The sequence below is a fragment of the Dreissena polymorpha genome, chromosome 12, assembly GCF_020536995.1.
Source record: "Dreissena polymorpha isolate Duluth1 chromosome 12, UMN_Dpol_1.0, whole genome shotgun sequence".
Lineage (NCBI taxonomy): Eukaryota > Metazoa > Mollusca > Bivalvia > Myida > Dreissenidae > Dreissena > Dreissena polymorpha.
The window spans coordinates 33,198,218-33,213,571 of record NC_068366.1 but is presented as its reverse complement, the minus strand read 5'-3'; the positions used below and the strand labels follow the sequence as shown (position 1 = coordinate 33,213,571).

The 15,354-nt window shown below is 34.8% G+C and overlaps 2 protein-coding genes across 13 annotated transcripts in view; one reads left to right on the top strand and one right to left on the bottom strand.

The window, feature by feature from the left end:
- LOC127853681 (intersectin-1-like) overlaps positions 1-4,522 on the top strand; it is a 117,055-nt gene extending 112,533 nt beyond the window's left edge. For all 11 annotated transcript variants that reach the window (XM_052388390.1, XM_052388392.1, XM_052388383.1 and 8 more), the window contains one exon: positions 271-4,522. In XM_052388390.1, the coding sequence (XP_052244350.1) occupies positions 271-425 (155 nt within the window). In that variant the 3' untranslated portion in view covers positions 426-4,522. The remainder of the gene's footprint in view (positions 1-270) is intronic.
- Positions 4,523-7,544: 3,022 nt separating this feature from the next.
- Positions 7,545-14,982, bottom strand: LOC127853695 (arginine kinase-like). 2 transcript variants are annotated; one of them, XM_052388422.1, is made up of 6 exons: positions 14,684-14,982; positions 10,589-10,848; positions 10,005-10,153; positions 9,181-9,346; positions 8,268-8,448; positions 7,545-7,888 (listed from the first exon to the last, which is right to left on the bottom strand). In XM_052388422.1, exons 1-6 carry the CDS (start codon positions 14,841-14,843, stop codon positions 7,734-7,736), a joined length of 1,071 nt encoding a protein of 356 aa, XP_052244382.1. In that variant the 5' UTR covers positions 14,844-14,982; the 3' UTR covers positions 7,545-7,733. The 2 variants fall into 2 exon arrangements, with proteins under 2 accessions (XP_052244382.1, XP_052244383.1); XM_052388423.1 differs by lacking the exon at positions 14,684-14,982 and adding an exon at positions 12,734-12,930.
- Between the last annotated feature and the right edge of the window lie 372 nt (positions 14,983-15,354).

Sequence of the window (15,354 nt, the reverse complement as noted above, 5' to 3'; positions counted from 1 at the left end):
CTGTTTGTAAAAGAAGTAAAAGGTAATCTGTCCAATAGCTATAGCTTTAATGGGGGTATTTGTATGCAGTTGTGTGGTTTGGTAGCTTACATGCTGGCCTAGTTTTGGATTTCACAATAATTTAAATTAAATGAATAATTCAAACACTGAAAACCTGGTTTTGCAGAATTGTCATGTTTCTTATTATGTTTGATAAGCAAACTATAAATTGTTCTGAAACATTTTATCGACAATAATAATCATTCCTGCCTAATTTTCTCATTACTTCAGATTTTCTTGGCAGAACAGAGATCAGGGTGAAGGACATTCTCCAAGAGACAGGCAAGCAGGGGCGGCGACCAATCACAAAACACCTTGTACTACATGAGGTCCCTACAGGGGAAGTAGTAGTGAAACTGGACCTGCATCTCTTTGAGCAAGTTTAACAGAGATTTTCACTGGCCATGACTACGATTGAGCAGCATTCTGCTAAAACTAGGCTTAATGCATGTGCGTAAAGTGTCGTCCCAGATTTGCCTGAGCAGTATGCACAGACTAGTCAAGGACGATACTTTACGCCTGAACTGGATAAAAAAAGTTGAAGTGACTTATTTTAAATGAACAATTCCATAAAAGCAGAAAATGTCATCGCTGATTAGCCTGTGCAGGCTGCACAGGGCAATCTGGGTTGACACTTTATGCCCATGCTGTAAGCCCAGTTTTCCTAAAACGAGGCTCAATTATTCTTATGTTGAATCTAAGTTTTTGATGGATTTTAAATATTTAACCAGTTACAATCAAGGGTTAAAAATGTGGTATGTATTTTACTTGGTCGATACTTTTAAGTGAAAAGTTGAGTTTGAAATAAAGAACTTTACTACTTAAATAAAACCTGAGATTATGTTTGGAAATGTTCAATGTTTTGACGCTGGCTCTCTTTGCACCACTGTCATGTGTTCCTATTTATTTTGTTCAAATCATGGGTGATTGTACCTGTCTACATATACCTCGTTGGCTAAACCATGACTTGCAGGCTTTATGTACTTTTTAATGTGAAGGGTTTTATGTGACATGTAATAATCCATGAAATCATTTATCAAAGTGATTCCTTGTCAAATGGGTTACATTTTTTGTTAAAAAATACTTCTTGTTAGTTATTAAAAGCTGCAATATTGTTTGTCAACTGGATGTTGTTTTCTTACATTTTCAGTTACAGTATTCAAGTTAACTTGTTATTACAAATAAAATCATACTATGGTAGTTTTGTAATGCTTTTGTCTCAATAACATTTTTTATTTGTTTTACAGCCAAGTGTAGTTAAAATGTATGCCTAGTTGTTTTCTTAACATTTGATATCATTGCTATGCAACATTCAGTGTGTGTATATTAAGAATATTAATAAGAAATTGTTATTTACCCTTTGGATGTTGTGTTTTTGACTTATTGTTGATCTACTTGTTTGTTGTGAACCTATTTAATATCATAGAAGCAATATAATTGACACTTGTTCAGTACATCTTAGTAAGAATGAAATTGTGAATGATTGTCTATCCATACTGTCTACAGGTCATAGAAATGTTTCTTATTATTTAAAGATATATGAGCCCCCCCTGGGATATCCAGGCTTAATGCGTGTGCACAAAGTATCGTCCAAGGCATGTAGACAGGGGATGAAACTTTCAGCTTTTATGGAATTTTTCTTTTAAAAGAAGTTTCTTCTAATCCGTAATATAGTCAAGGCAGAAAAGGTTGTCCCAGATTAGACTGTGTAGACTGCACAGGCTAATATAGAACGATACATTATGCACATGCATTAAGCATGGTTTTACAAGAGCACAGCTCATATGTACATTTGGTTTCATATGTTAGACATCTTTCTGATGTTCCACATGTAGACCATGTATTTTACCACTCTATATTCAAGATCAATTTTGTCTATTAGATTCTGATGCATTTTGCATTTATTCGAAAAAGCAGAATGTAATATACATAAAAAGCATTGGTTTTGAGTTATTACATTTATTTGGCAGAAAGGCTTTTGATATGTTATACTTATCTTGGAGAATTTATTTTGATGTGTTAATTTATCTTAAAGCGTAAATTTGTGTTTGCTAAATTTATCTTGCATTGGCTTTGCCATGTTACATTTATCTTGTAGCATTGATTTTGATATGTAAAACTTATGTTGGAGATTTGATTTTGATATAGTACACTTATCTTGTAGTATTGGTTTTGCAATGGTACATTTATCTTAAAGCTTACACTTATTTTGGAGCATTTGCTTTTAAGTTTTCAAAAAGTTGAAAATTCTAGTTATTAGATTGGCCTTTGGTGGATGGGGAGCGTCAATTAGTGGTTTCAGATCAACAACTTTAGTTTGCTTTGACCAATTTTAATGGAACTTTGGATCTGGCAAGCGTGCATGGAGGCCTTGGGATTGTGCATGGGGTGTATCGGGTCAAGGTCAGCTGTTACTGAAAATAGAAAAATTTCTATTGCTCAATAACTTGAGTTTGAATATAACTGAAATGTAGGGTTAAGGTAGTTCACATTGAGGCCCAGCATTGGACTGTTTTAGGGGCAAACTTGTGGTTTCTGGTCAATAACTTTAGTTTGCATTGACCAATCTTGATGAAACTTAGAATATGTTTACCCTTTGCATGCTGGGAAATTTGTCGTCTGCTAAAATGTCGTCTGCTGAATTTCTAACATTAGCATTTTCTTCGATTATTTTTCAAAGAATACTATCAGAATATCAAACAGTTTGGATCCTGATGAGACGCCACGTTCTGTGGCGTCTTATCTGGATCCAAACTGTTTGCAAAGGCCTTCAAAATTCGGTTCCACAGTACTGAAAGAGTTAAGCTTGTAAGGAGACCTAGCTTTGGATTGTATTTGAGCATGTCAGGAAAAGGTCATGGTCACTGTTACTAAATTTAAAAAATGCACATGCGCAATAACTACAGTTTGAATGGAGGCTTTGAACTTCAATTGTGTGTGTTTGTAGCCTACATTTAGACTCAGCTTTGGAATGCATTATGGGCCATTGAGGTAAAGGTCATTAAATTGTTAACAAAAGTAGAAAAATGGAATCCAGACTCTGAGTTTGGATGGAGGTTTTACTGTGTGCGTGTGTGGAGCTTGCTTATATGAAGACCTATCATTGCAGTTAATTTCGGTTTATCGGGTAAAAGTGAGGGTCACTGTCACTAGAAATAGAAAAAAACTGTTGCTGCTGAGTTTGTCTAAAGAAATTGTGCAAAATGTTGTTTGCAGCTAGATGTTTAAACAGAAAGTGATATTTTTTAAAGGAATGTTTCACTTAAACTCAAGTTTAAAGTCAGAAAGACCACTGGTGGTTTCAAAATAAGGTCTCTAATTACATAACTAGTTGAAGAATCTGATTACAACACAGTCATTATTTCCGAATGTTGTACAATACATGAATAGATACTACCGGTTATTCTCTAAGCTATACAATTGTATGAAAAGTTTTCTTTGATTCCTGTTCAAATACAGTACAACAGTATTCAATGTGTCAGCAAATGACAATATACATGATTAAAAAGGTAGTGCTATTGTACAAGGTTCCTGAAGTGAGCTACCACTCAAGGCTCACTGTGTTTGACTGATTGCCCTGAGTTTTTTATATGTTTTATTTTCATTTTAAATTTATGTATTTGTTATGTTGCCTAGTGCTGTTAATATTTTTTATTTGTAAACAGTCCTTATTTCAGAATCTTGCCAATAAAATGATTCTTGTCAAACCTTAAAGCTTAAAGTGTGTGTATGACATTTTTAATTGAAGTAACAATGTACCTGAGTTTGATGAATGGTCTAAAAATAATTTTTTGTTTTGAAAATATGTTATAAATTCAATTTAATGGTCAATTAGATTTACATTCTTTATGTTGTGATTGTGTTTTCTAGTTAAAAGAATATATCTGTTTAATCCATGAATAATATGCACCTATTAATATTCGTGTTTAAAAAAACATGTTGTTTTGTATAAGTCATTTTATCCCTCTTATGTACTTCTAGTTACTACTTTTTAAGTAGGTAGTCAATTAAGTCACAGAATCTGCATCATTTACCCCATAATTATATATTTGTTGTCCCCATCTTAATATTACATTCCTAGTCATACATATGAGCGGGCATCTGGAAAAACTGGGCTTAATGCATGTGGGTAAGGTATTGTCCCAGATAAGCCTTTGCAGTCCTGCTTTTTAAGTGGGAGAGATTTTCTTTGAACAAAAAAAATCCATAAAAGCAGAAAGTGCTGATTTCACATGCTAGCATGCAACAATACTGTAAACACAAGCATCAAGCCAGGTTTAACCTGAGGCCAGCTTATTTTGTACATATCCTACATATAATTCTGTCTTGCATTGAATGTCTCTGGGGTGTGGAGTGCTGGGTGAGCAATAATCGCAATGCATACCTTTGGTAAAACTTAGAGGAACTTTCTGAAATTCTTTAAATACATTTAGTCTTTGGCAATTGTGTGTGCAGATATTTCAAATTAAAATGTGTAAAACAAGTAGGTATTGTTTAACTTGTGTGTTGTTTTTTTAAATAAAAAAACATTAGACTTATCAATGAACATTTTATAGAATAGTACAACTTAAATCAGGATTTGCCTTTAGATTTGTGTGATTGTTCTGTATCACTGAGTGCTATAATTGGTATTTATTTAATGCTTTCCGGTGGTTTATAGAGAAATATCAGTGAATTAAAACTGATAATTTCACTGTTTCAAACAGTGAAAATTATCAGTGAGAATTATCGATAATTTTCATTGTTTACTGTGAAATGACGTCATTTTTTTGACGAAATGACGTCATTATCCCAGCAAAATTTGTTAGTTAAACTCTTGAACAATGTATATAAACTGTGAAAAATGCATTAAATAAAAAGAAAATTTGTTGGATTCGGTGGATTATCGACTTTAATTCACTCGTGATCATAGAAAACATATATTTTCACTCGTGGCTGCGCCACTCGTGAAAATATTATTCTCTATGATCACTCGTGAATTAAAATCGATAATCCACCGGATCCAACAAATATCCTCTATGTAATGTATGTATATGGGGGTGGGGTTGAGGTATACTTTGGAGTGCTCTGCATTTGATCTGCCTCTTAAGTCAAACCATGTTTTACAAAATTAAAATGTATTACATTTACGCACTTATGTTTTATTTACACTTAATACACATTACTAGGTTGTAAAAAAAAACAAAGAAATTTTTCTTATGTAATCAGTATTTATATTTCACCCTTAGACATAAATCACCATCACTAAAAGGTTAGTAATGTAAAATAGACAAATTTGTACAACTGATATGCAATATTTTTACACATTTATTTACATATATAGACTGTGTATATATGGCAATTGTTTTATGTTTAAAAGTTGATGTTTCCCAATAATGTAATTGTTTGCCAAGCTCATTCATATAAACATTCCGTTATGGCATGTTCTCACATTTGAAAATTGACATAACTCTTCAGATACAATACAGGCTACACGATTTTCGAACGTGCATGCAGATACCAATGTTTTATTTTATATAAATCTAAATTATAATAATCCTAATGACCCAATTACGAATAGGACATTTGTTGGCATATTGTTGTTGCAGATTCTTTTGGTTTACCATTATGACTTATTATATCTAATCCAGCAGATTAGTCGCTTAATCACGCGTTTGGTTATAAACATGTGTTAAAGTAAGCTTCATTATTTCAATTCAAAAATTTTTCTTTAAAAAAGCACTAAATCTGTTTTGTAAAACATTGACAGAAAGATGTGTTTTACATTACCTTGCGATTATAAATGCACGCAGCTTAATTATAAGGCTAGTACAATTATAAATATATCGCACTCGAGTCTATTCAAATACTTTTTGCTACAATTGAAAAAAAGAGAGTTTAATCATGTTATGTTTAATACACTTTACATTTTTATTAGTAACATTTTACTTGCATGTCTCACACCTCTATGGATTCCTATGTGAAGAGTTGTTGTCATAGAAGAATTATCATGAATAAGAATAAAACTTTTATAAATATAAATATTTATTTTATGCTTTCCGGTGGTTTATAGAGAAATATCAGTGAATAAAAACTGATAATTTCACTGTTTCAAACAATGAAAATTATCAGTGAAAATTATCGATAATTTTCACTGTTTATGTTAAATGACGTCATTTTTTTGACGAAATGACGTCATTTTCCCAACGAAATTCTTTAGTTCAACTCTTTAACAATATATATAAACTGTGAAATAAAACATAAAATAAAAAGAAAATTTGTTGGGTTCGGTGGATTATCGATTTTAATTCACTCGTGATCATATAAAATGTATATTTTCACTCGTGGCTGCGCCACTCGTGAAAATATTATTTTCTATGATCAATCGTGAATAAAAATCGATAATCCACCGAATCCAACAAATATCCTCTATTTATTTAATGCTTTCTGGTGGTTTATAGAGAAATATCAGTGAATTAAAACTGATAATTTCACTGTTTCAAACAGTGAAAATTATCAGTGAAAATTATCGATAATTTTCATTGTTTACTGTGAAATGACGTCATTTTTTGACGAAATGACGTCATTATCCCAGCAAAATTCTTTAGTTAAACTCTTAAAGAATGTATATAAACTGTGAAAAATGCATTAAATAAAAAGAAAATTTGTTGGATTTGGTGGATTATCGATTTTAATTCATTCGTGATCATAGAAAATATATATTTTCACTCGTGGCTGCGCCACTCGTGAAAATATTATTTCTATGATCACTCGTGAATTAAAATCGATAAACCACCGGATCCAACAAATATCCTCTATTTAGTTTGTTATTTGTAACAAAAAGTGTTATTTTTTTAAATAACTATGCAGCTTCTACAGTTGACCCGATATAGGGTGTAGACACTGTGAGGAGTTTGCCGAAATCAATTCGTACGTAGATAAAGTGACCAAGCATAGTGTCATCCATGGATATTTTTTGTTCATAAAAAAGACGGGAACGAAGAAAGACGGGAGTTAAAGAGCGTTCCAACAGTGCACACACACATGAATTTCAAAAATGAAATCATGTTTGACCATAATAATCTATCTTGGTGCTAGTTTTTTTCGGGGGGGGGGGGGGGGGGGGGCGGTAGGATATAAATTGTTTATTTAACAGTATACGAATTAATTCATTTTAAGGATTAAAAGTATTAAAGTGACAAAGATACAGAAACTAAGGTACATTTTTCAAAAACAACAGTGCGTCTTTTTTGTAATCATTTCTAATGAGAAACGACTCTAGACTTGATTTTGGTTTGTTTAGAAAATACTTCGTTTAAACGATAAATTCCAGGAAAGCTGAAAGTGTCGTTCCTTTTTAGCCTGATCGGACTGAATATTCTAATCTGGGGCGGTACTTAACACACATGTATTAAGCCCGGATTTCACGTAGCGCGACTCAAGCAGTTGTTTTCAAAATTGATAAAATGCAGCACTTGTGTCAGATACTGTTTTCTGGCGTATTATGTAAAGTGCAAATAAATCAGTAAAACTTATAATTTATTAAACAAGAGCAACACATTTACATAGACTGTAAACTTGTAAAAATATATAAAATCATCCACAAAAGACTAAACCCAAAAGAAATGTTGTTTTCTGTTAGTTACAAAAACAAATATCAAAATGTCCAAACAACATATAAATACGACGTTCAAAAAGTTCAGTAAAGTGGCTGTCTATTTCTGGGTCTTTAGTCCCTTCTCGAGTTCGATGATACGCTCGACGCCCCTTCTCATTTCTTGTACAGCCTCGATTTCGGTCAGACCCATGCGACGTTTGTTGGAAATGTCGTACACCCCACCCTCACTGTCCGAGTGCTCGCCGTGGATGCCTGTAACAAAAGTAATTTCACATTCTTAATGTGTCGTCCCATATTAGCCTGTGCAGTCCCCACGGCTAATCAGGGACGACAATTTCCGCTTTTATGGTATTTTTCGTTTGAAGTATTTCTCTTTTCATCTTAAATCCACTTAAAGTGGAAAATGGCGTCTCTGATTAGCCTGTGCGGACTTCACAGGCTAATCTGGGACGAAACTTTACGCACATGCATTGAGTCCCGTTTTCTCAGAGCAAGGCTCGTTTATAATTTACGTTAGTCCTAGCGCTGTTAAAATCGGCTACATTTGGTAGGCATCTACACGCTTTTCCATGAGTGGCGGATTTAGGGCAGAGGCGGATTTAGCCGCCGAACCGGAAGCGAGCATACGCACCTCGTGGTTGGAGGTTGAGTTTCTCGCAGATCTCCTTGAAATCCTTGTGCTTGGAGAGGTTGGGAATGCGGATGTGGACGCTGGCGCGCAGCGTGGTTCCCAGGTTGGTGGGGCAGAACGTCAGGTAGCCGAACTTCGGGTGGTGCGCAAACGTGAGCTTCTTCTCCAGCGTCGTCAGGCCCTGCACGTGCAACGTTAGTGAATAACTGTTATTGGAAATTGTATGCGCACAGCGAGTAGATATATCAACTTATTATACGTATTATACTCGGTGGGATTACATACATTATTTACTACGTTTTTAACTTCAGCTATTTTGTATGACATTGGAGAGATCTTTTACTATTCGTTTGAAAATAAAATGACACTGAACATCTTTTATAATGCATTTGTTCTTGAAGTAACGATTAAATAAAACCTTATATTTTTTACCTTTTTGTATCTGATCTTTAACAGGTTTAGCCTAAACGGCTATAAACTAAAAAATGATGACATTTCGTTGATACTTTCTAGCAAAGAAACCGAATTATAATAATTATGTGCCTCGATCTTGAAAAATTGAGCTAAATACATGTGCGTTAAGTGTCGTCCCAGATAAGCAAGTTCAGTTCGCACAGGCTAATTAGGGACGATATTGTCAGCGTTCATGGAATGTCGCGTCTATAGGAAGTTTCTTTAAAACGAAAATCCATCCTAGGCGAAAAGAGTTCAATCTGATTAGCCTGTGCGGACTGCACAGGCTAATCTGAGACGACACGCAAATGTAATACGCCAAGTTTTCCCAAAATGAGACACACAGGCTAATCTGGGACGACACTTTACGCCCATGAATTTAGCCCAGTTTTCACAAAACGCGACTTGTGTTATGATAACCAAGCACTCAAAGACACACAAGTTCCGCCGCCTCGCTCACCTTGACAAGCCTCTGCCAGACCTCTGCGAGGTTTCCCCCGGGCTGCATGGAGATGATGCGCAGATGGTCCTCTTCGTTCACCCAGACCAGGAAGCGTTTGTTGTGGCTGAAGAAGATGCCGCGACCCGCCGGCCAGTCGTCGTAGCCGTTGGCGTCTCCCAGCACGCTGTTAGGCAAGAAATTGTGTCGGGAGTTGTATTATAAAATAGAACTCTTAATGAATTTACAAATTATCTATATACACGTATCTTCGTTTATCGACCATATATTCAATAAACTTAGATCAGAACGAGCTACATTTTTTTTCCAATAAATCAACATACATAAATGGGTATGAATAACAGTTTTAACCATTTGAATAAAAACACGTGCATATAGATCCGTTTTCCAAAGTAACCAAAACATACGCTTTAAAATAGAAAGCTGTGTTAACAAAAATATTGAAAATCGGCAAATATAAAATGTTTGTTTGCACCCACCACATCCCCACCAAAAACGGCAAGTAGGTGGGCAAATTATGAAAGATAATTATGCGAACATGCTCGAATGTAGCAAACCTAATCGAATTGTTAACCTTGAATCGAATAGTCAAACGGTTTTGTTTCAACCATATGTTACTTTCCCCAATTTAAATGATCTCACAACACAACACTCACGCACACTGTAAGCATGTAAACATAAAGGGAACCGGATCATTGTCGAACGTCATTTAAACAAAAACGCAACAACACTCTCCCCGGTGCGTACCCGGTCTTCGCCACACCGGACAGCGTCCAGTACTTACGGACTGCGTCGAGTACTTAGGAACGACGTCGAGCACTTACGGATCGTCGTTGCGGAAGAGGAAGTGATCCTGGACGAGTTGTTTCTCCTCGGCGGCGGTCATGCCCTGCAGGGGGAAGTACTTGCCAGCCAGGTCACCCCTTAACGTCCGCAGCGCATCAACCGTTATCCTCTCCATCTCCAGTCGGTCCTGGGGCCGGGACAGAAGCGGTCTTAGTTTAATATAGGCGAACGGTGCAGGGACGGATACGGTCTAAGTACAAAATATACCACAGGGGCCGGAACGGAAGTGATCTTAGTATTAAACATTAGCCATAGTTTGTAATTGTATGGGTTGTTTTTCTTTCATTATTACTCAACTTTAAACACGGCTTGTTTTTGTGGGGTTTTGGCAAATATTTTCATCTATGAGTTAGTACTGTGCAATTTACCAGTACATATCAAACACATATTTTCATTTGTTTTAGTTAAATTATAATACAATTAAGTATTGATGAAACTTGTTTACAGACGCGTGCGATTCTACCGAACAAACAAACGAATCATAATGACAGGGACTTAACCCCCAACATGCAGAATCAGAATGCACAATAACATGAAACAAACGCTATTGTTTTGTTTTTACCTGTTTTGATGAGGTGGGCGGGAAGCCATAGCCTGCATGAGATCGGCCCACGCGGATTCTGGTCGAGTTGATGAACTCGTTCTTGGGGTCAAGGTCGCCGAATCCCAGGTTGTTGAGGTCACCGAAGTCCGGCTTAGGGTGCTCGAGCTTGTCGACCTTGTGGTACTCCTTGAGGATGGGGTAGAAGACGTCTGAGAACGTGTCATAGGCGTCCGGGTCCGAGGCGTAGATGCCGCAGTGACTTTTCAGATGAAGGCAGCCTGCAAAACGCCACGTACAGTGTGCGTTACATGCCATGCGAGTTTAATATGGGCTAGATTTAACCCTTAACTACTTTTGATGCATGTGCAGTTCCTTAAAAAATCATATCGTCTCCAAAATTGCAATCGTTTTTGTAGAAACCTGTAAAACTTTTAATACATTACACATACAAGGTCTTATTAATAGTTTGTGAATGCTTCCCACAATATGATTACACTAAAAAAGGAATGATTTAGGGTTTATTTTTTAGTATTTTCCTTGTACACGCACACATTATCCTTAGATAAGGAGAATGCATTTTTTAAATATTCGGACACGGCTAAAGTAAAAGTATTCTTTATGTTCCAGAAACCGCTTAAGTAAAGATGTGTCATTGTAAGATTAATAACCTTTATATTTAAAATAATAACGCTAAAACTCTTTCCTGAGTAAGGTGAAAATTTATTTTGAAGATAATATTAACACGCGATGCATTCATCATGGTACAGTCAGTCAACCAGTTTAAAATAACCCGGCAAAAAACGTTAATTCTTTTGACCACAATAATTTCTTTCGGGATTTAGTGTCAATGTGAGAAGATGTAAAAATAAAGGGTAAAATTTATTTTGTATGATTACAGGTTAGGCCAGACGGCATATGCAGTTTTTTGTCAAAAATAGCCAATTAAAGTTCACCCTTCGAAAATTTATAAAAAATCATTCAACTTACAAAATTAGTATTTTAAAACAATGTCATTTGTTTTCAATCGTCAAAATTTTATTTGAAAATAATAAAGCCTTCTATATCCATATGCACATTTCAAAACATAACTCATTCAATCAGTTCCGGTTAACTTTTTGCTGCATTTATCTCCCCTGTAAGCATAATACAAAAGCTTTCGTGTTAAAACTTTGTTATTTATTGTTACTTTATTCCTTTACCTAATGTTTACCTTAGACACTTATCATTTTGTTTTTATTGGGGCATTATGGAAAGTTAAATACAAATTAATCGGAACTGCTGATTATCCGGAACTGACAAACTGTAATTTGTAAAAAATAATTATGAAGGATACAGTTTCCTAGTAAGTTCTGCAATTGAAATTATTGTTTAAACCCGGCGTAGGATCATTAAGATAAGCGCCTAATGCTAGACACATGTCTGAAATGCATTTCATGTTTGACATTAGACTTAAAATTATGTTTTGACATGCCTGTACAATGTTTTTATCAGTTTCTTGGATTACAAAGTTTAAATTTAAAACGTCGCTAAAAACATGCTACAAGCATGTATACGGGTGTTTATATATATACAACCTACAAGGAACAAACCATAATTCAAACGTGTAACGTAACGGCTTACGCAGCGTTGCCGTTAACGCACGTTAACTGATGTCAACGAAAGCCGCCCAATTAGTTTCTGTGGGGAAATTGCACTTTACCGGTACGTAAATGATAACGGAAAAGCGTACTCTAACCCTAACCCTTACCTGCAACACCTAACACCTAGAACGCAACACCTAATAATCCTTTTTATCCTATATATTTCCTTAGCATCGGGGGCTACCGTCCCCAAACCCCCGCTTTGTTGATAGTGGTAAACAACTGCGTATCGGTAAAGTGCAATTTAGCCGTTTCTGTATATAAATGACGATACTTTATAACTAAACTTTCAAATTAAGTTATTAAGTTATGAAGACAAACAAAGCTGCCATAAGTAAATATAAAGCGCGTTTCCGTAAAATTTGGCGATATGCGCGAATTACTCATCTGTTTTGTAATGCCATGCCGATTTTTTTTTCAAAAAAAGTTCCTATAAATTACATTAAAACACGAGTTCAATTTAATAAATATAGACGCGCATATTTATGTTGCTTGAATATGAAAATCTAAAGAGTTAAAATACCTGATGCTATGCAGTGTGCGATCGTTCCGCCAAAAACTGTTTTTACATTCTTATACTTTTCAAAAACTGCTGGAGTAAGGTGCTTCTTGAGAAGAGATTTGCATTCATCGCCAGAATTTCTGAGCCGTTTGAACAAATCCTCCGCCGCGCTCATCTTGCTTGTTTGGTCTGATTGTTTCAAATTGACGTCACACGAAAGACGTCAGAACTACGTGGCGGCAAAACATTTTACAACATGCGTTCCCGCCATAAATTGACGTTACGTTGTAGCGCTAATTTAAGATAGCTCATCAACGAAGTTCCTAATCTTCCAGAGATAATAATAAGATTTTCATCTTGAACTTTATTATTAAGATTACTTTTTAACGTTTGACAGCCTGAGTACACACGTTAATTTATAAATATAAAATATCATAATAAAAGTATATCTTTGGGCAGTCGTCGTAACGGTTCGTTTACTCGTTGCAAAGAAATGCTAAACAAACAAATCAACAAACGATAAATCTATACGTTCGATATGAAGATATCGATTATTCATATTATATCTGATTTGAAATCGATCAACGTGTACACGAAGTTAACCGTATTACTAATTGTATGAGCACAATAATGTTATTTGCTTAATCGCAGTCTTATTGTATTTTATCATACGTCATAATGATCCGACTGTATGGGATATCCGATAAGCTTACACTAACCATATACAGCTCGATTTAGAGCAATGCTAGTTCAAATGTATTCAAATGTATTCAGATGTCGGGTTTGTTTTATGTCTGGTATTTGACTTTCAAAGTCTTTGCGGAAGGTCATTGGTAGAGAAATGGCATAAAACATATTAATAGAAGTACAGAAACTGGGTAGATTTACATATAGCGAGTAAGGCATTTAACGTCATCTAAAATATGCGAATTATTGAAACAGAACAAAAGCATTTACTTCAAATTGATTTATTCGTTGACAACTGACTATCAAAACAACACATCGATTTATATTCCAAATGATAAAATTATGATATACCCATGATATAGAAGATACCATTGTAAGATTGTATTATCATTTCCATTGTGGTCATATAAAACAAATATTTTCATTCGTGGCGATTTATTTCATGCTCTTGTAAGAATACTTTATAAAATGCGCGAAATTTGCTTGAGCGTAATAACATGTTGTGTAAATATAACGTCACATAAATGCAATCAATCATGATAATGATATTATATATATATATATATATATATATATATATATATATATATATATATATATATATATATATATATATATATATATATATATATATATATATATATATATATTATCAAAAATAATAAAATGAATACGTACTGTTAAGAAAAAAATATGAATGTCAAAAAATGATGTTCACATTGTTTTTAGAAAGTGGATCCTTACTTCCAGCATTGTTGTCGCTTTAACATGATTTGGGTTCATTTGTACCGTATTATTCTCTATTGCTCAATACGTCGAATTTTACACTAAAGAAGTGCACTCATAAGTTATTGAACGAATGGTTGATAGATGTTCCCCAAAACATGGCAGCGTGCAATGATCAAACCATTAATTTATCATTTTACTGTAGCTCGAATTAAATGATCATGTTATCAAACAATTTCTTTTAACGATGCTATCAATGTTCATTGTGTGAACTGCCAATACAATTTTAAAACGCTATATTTATAAGCAAAAGCACGCTCAAATGTACAGGAGTTATGGTCCGAAAATGAACGTTCAACGACAACATGGCTATTGCAAATATTACTGCAGTCATTATTTATTCAAAATTTGCGACCCCTTAATAAAAGTCTTAAAAATATTTAATAATATCTCAGACACACCTTTCATCAAGAAATACTGTATGGCGCATGTTACCAGCGTGATTATTAAAAAAATGTTTCAAATGCATAGTGTCAATGCAAGAGCTACGACCCCTACCTGAGCGGATGCAGTCAGCCAGGGTCCCTCCGAAGTTGGTCACTTTGTCCTTGAGCTTTGCATAGACCTGAGGGGTCAGGTGTTTCTTCATTAAGGATCCAGAGGTCGAAGTTGAAATCCGCTTCCATAGCTCCTCCAAACTGCTCTTATTATCGGCCATTTTATTGTAATTAATTAAGAAATTGATCAATAATATTCCGTTAATTAACAATCTGTCGCGACTCCGAGTTGGTTTTCTTACTCTCTGACTTATGTTTTCAAACCTGGTCGAAACGGCTGACTTTGCGCTTTGGAGCCAGTTTTATCGATCACGCGAGCTGTATAGGATTTGTCTTTGACAAGGTCGAACGATATTTATTCTTTGAGGAACTCAGATTCCACAGGGATTCGGATTAAGCATGAATCGAAGTGTGGCAGAATAAAAAAAACTTTTGCCTAAACTATTTCCCATTGTAAAAGGCCGTTGCACAGCTGTTTGGATATTACATTGGTTGATATATTAAATGAGCCTTAGGTGTTTGTTTAATACTCCGCAGATTGACATGGTGCCAGATTGGATTGAGGTTTATTTGTCTGTGTAAAGGCTACTGTATAATACAGATTGTAAAGTTTCAAAGTTTAAAAACTAATATGTCATTTAAATGTATGTTTATGTATTGTTTCAAGTAACA

Excerpts from the sequence above, each read along its gene's own strand:
- LOC127853695 (XM_052388422.1), bottom strand. The coding sequence starts at position 14,843 with ATGGCCGATAATAAGAGCAGTTTGGAGGAGCTATGGAAGCGGATTTCA. Across the intron at positions 10,849-14,683 it reads GGCTGACTGCATCCGCTCAG|GCTGCCTTCATCTGAAAAGT; the intron begins GTAGGGGTCGTA and ends GGCGTTTTGCAG. Across the intron at positions 7,889-8,267 it reads ACTCAACCTCCAACCACGAG|GCATCCACGGCGAGCACTCG; the intron begins GTGCGTATGCTC and ends CTTTTGTTACAG.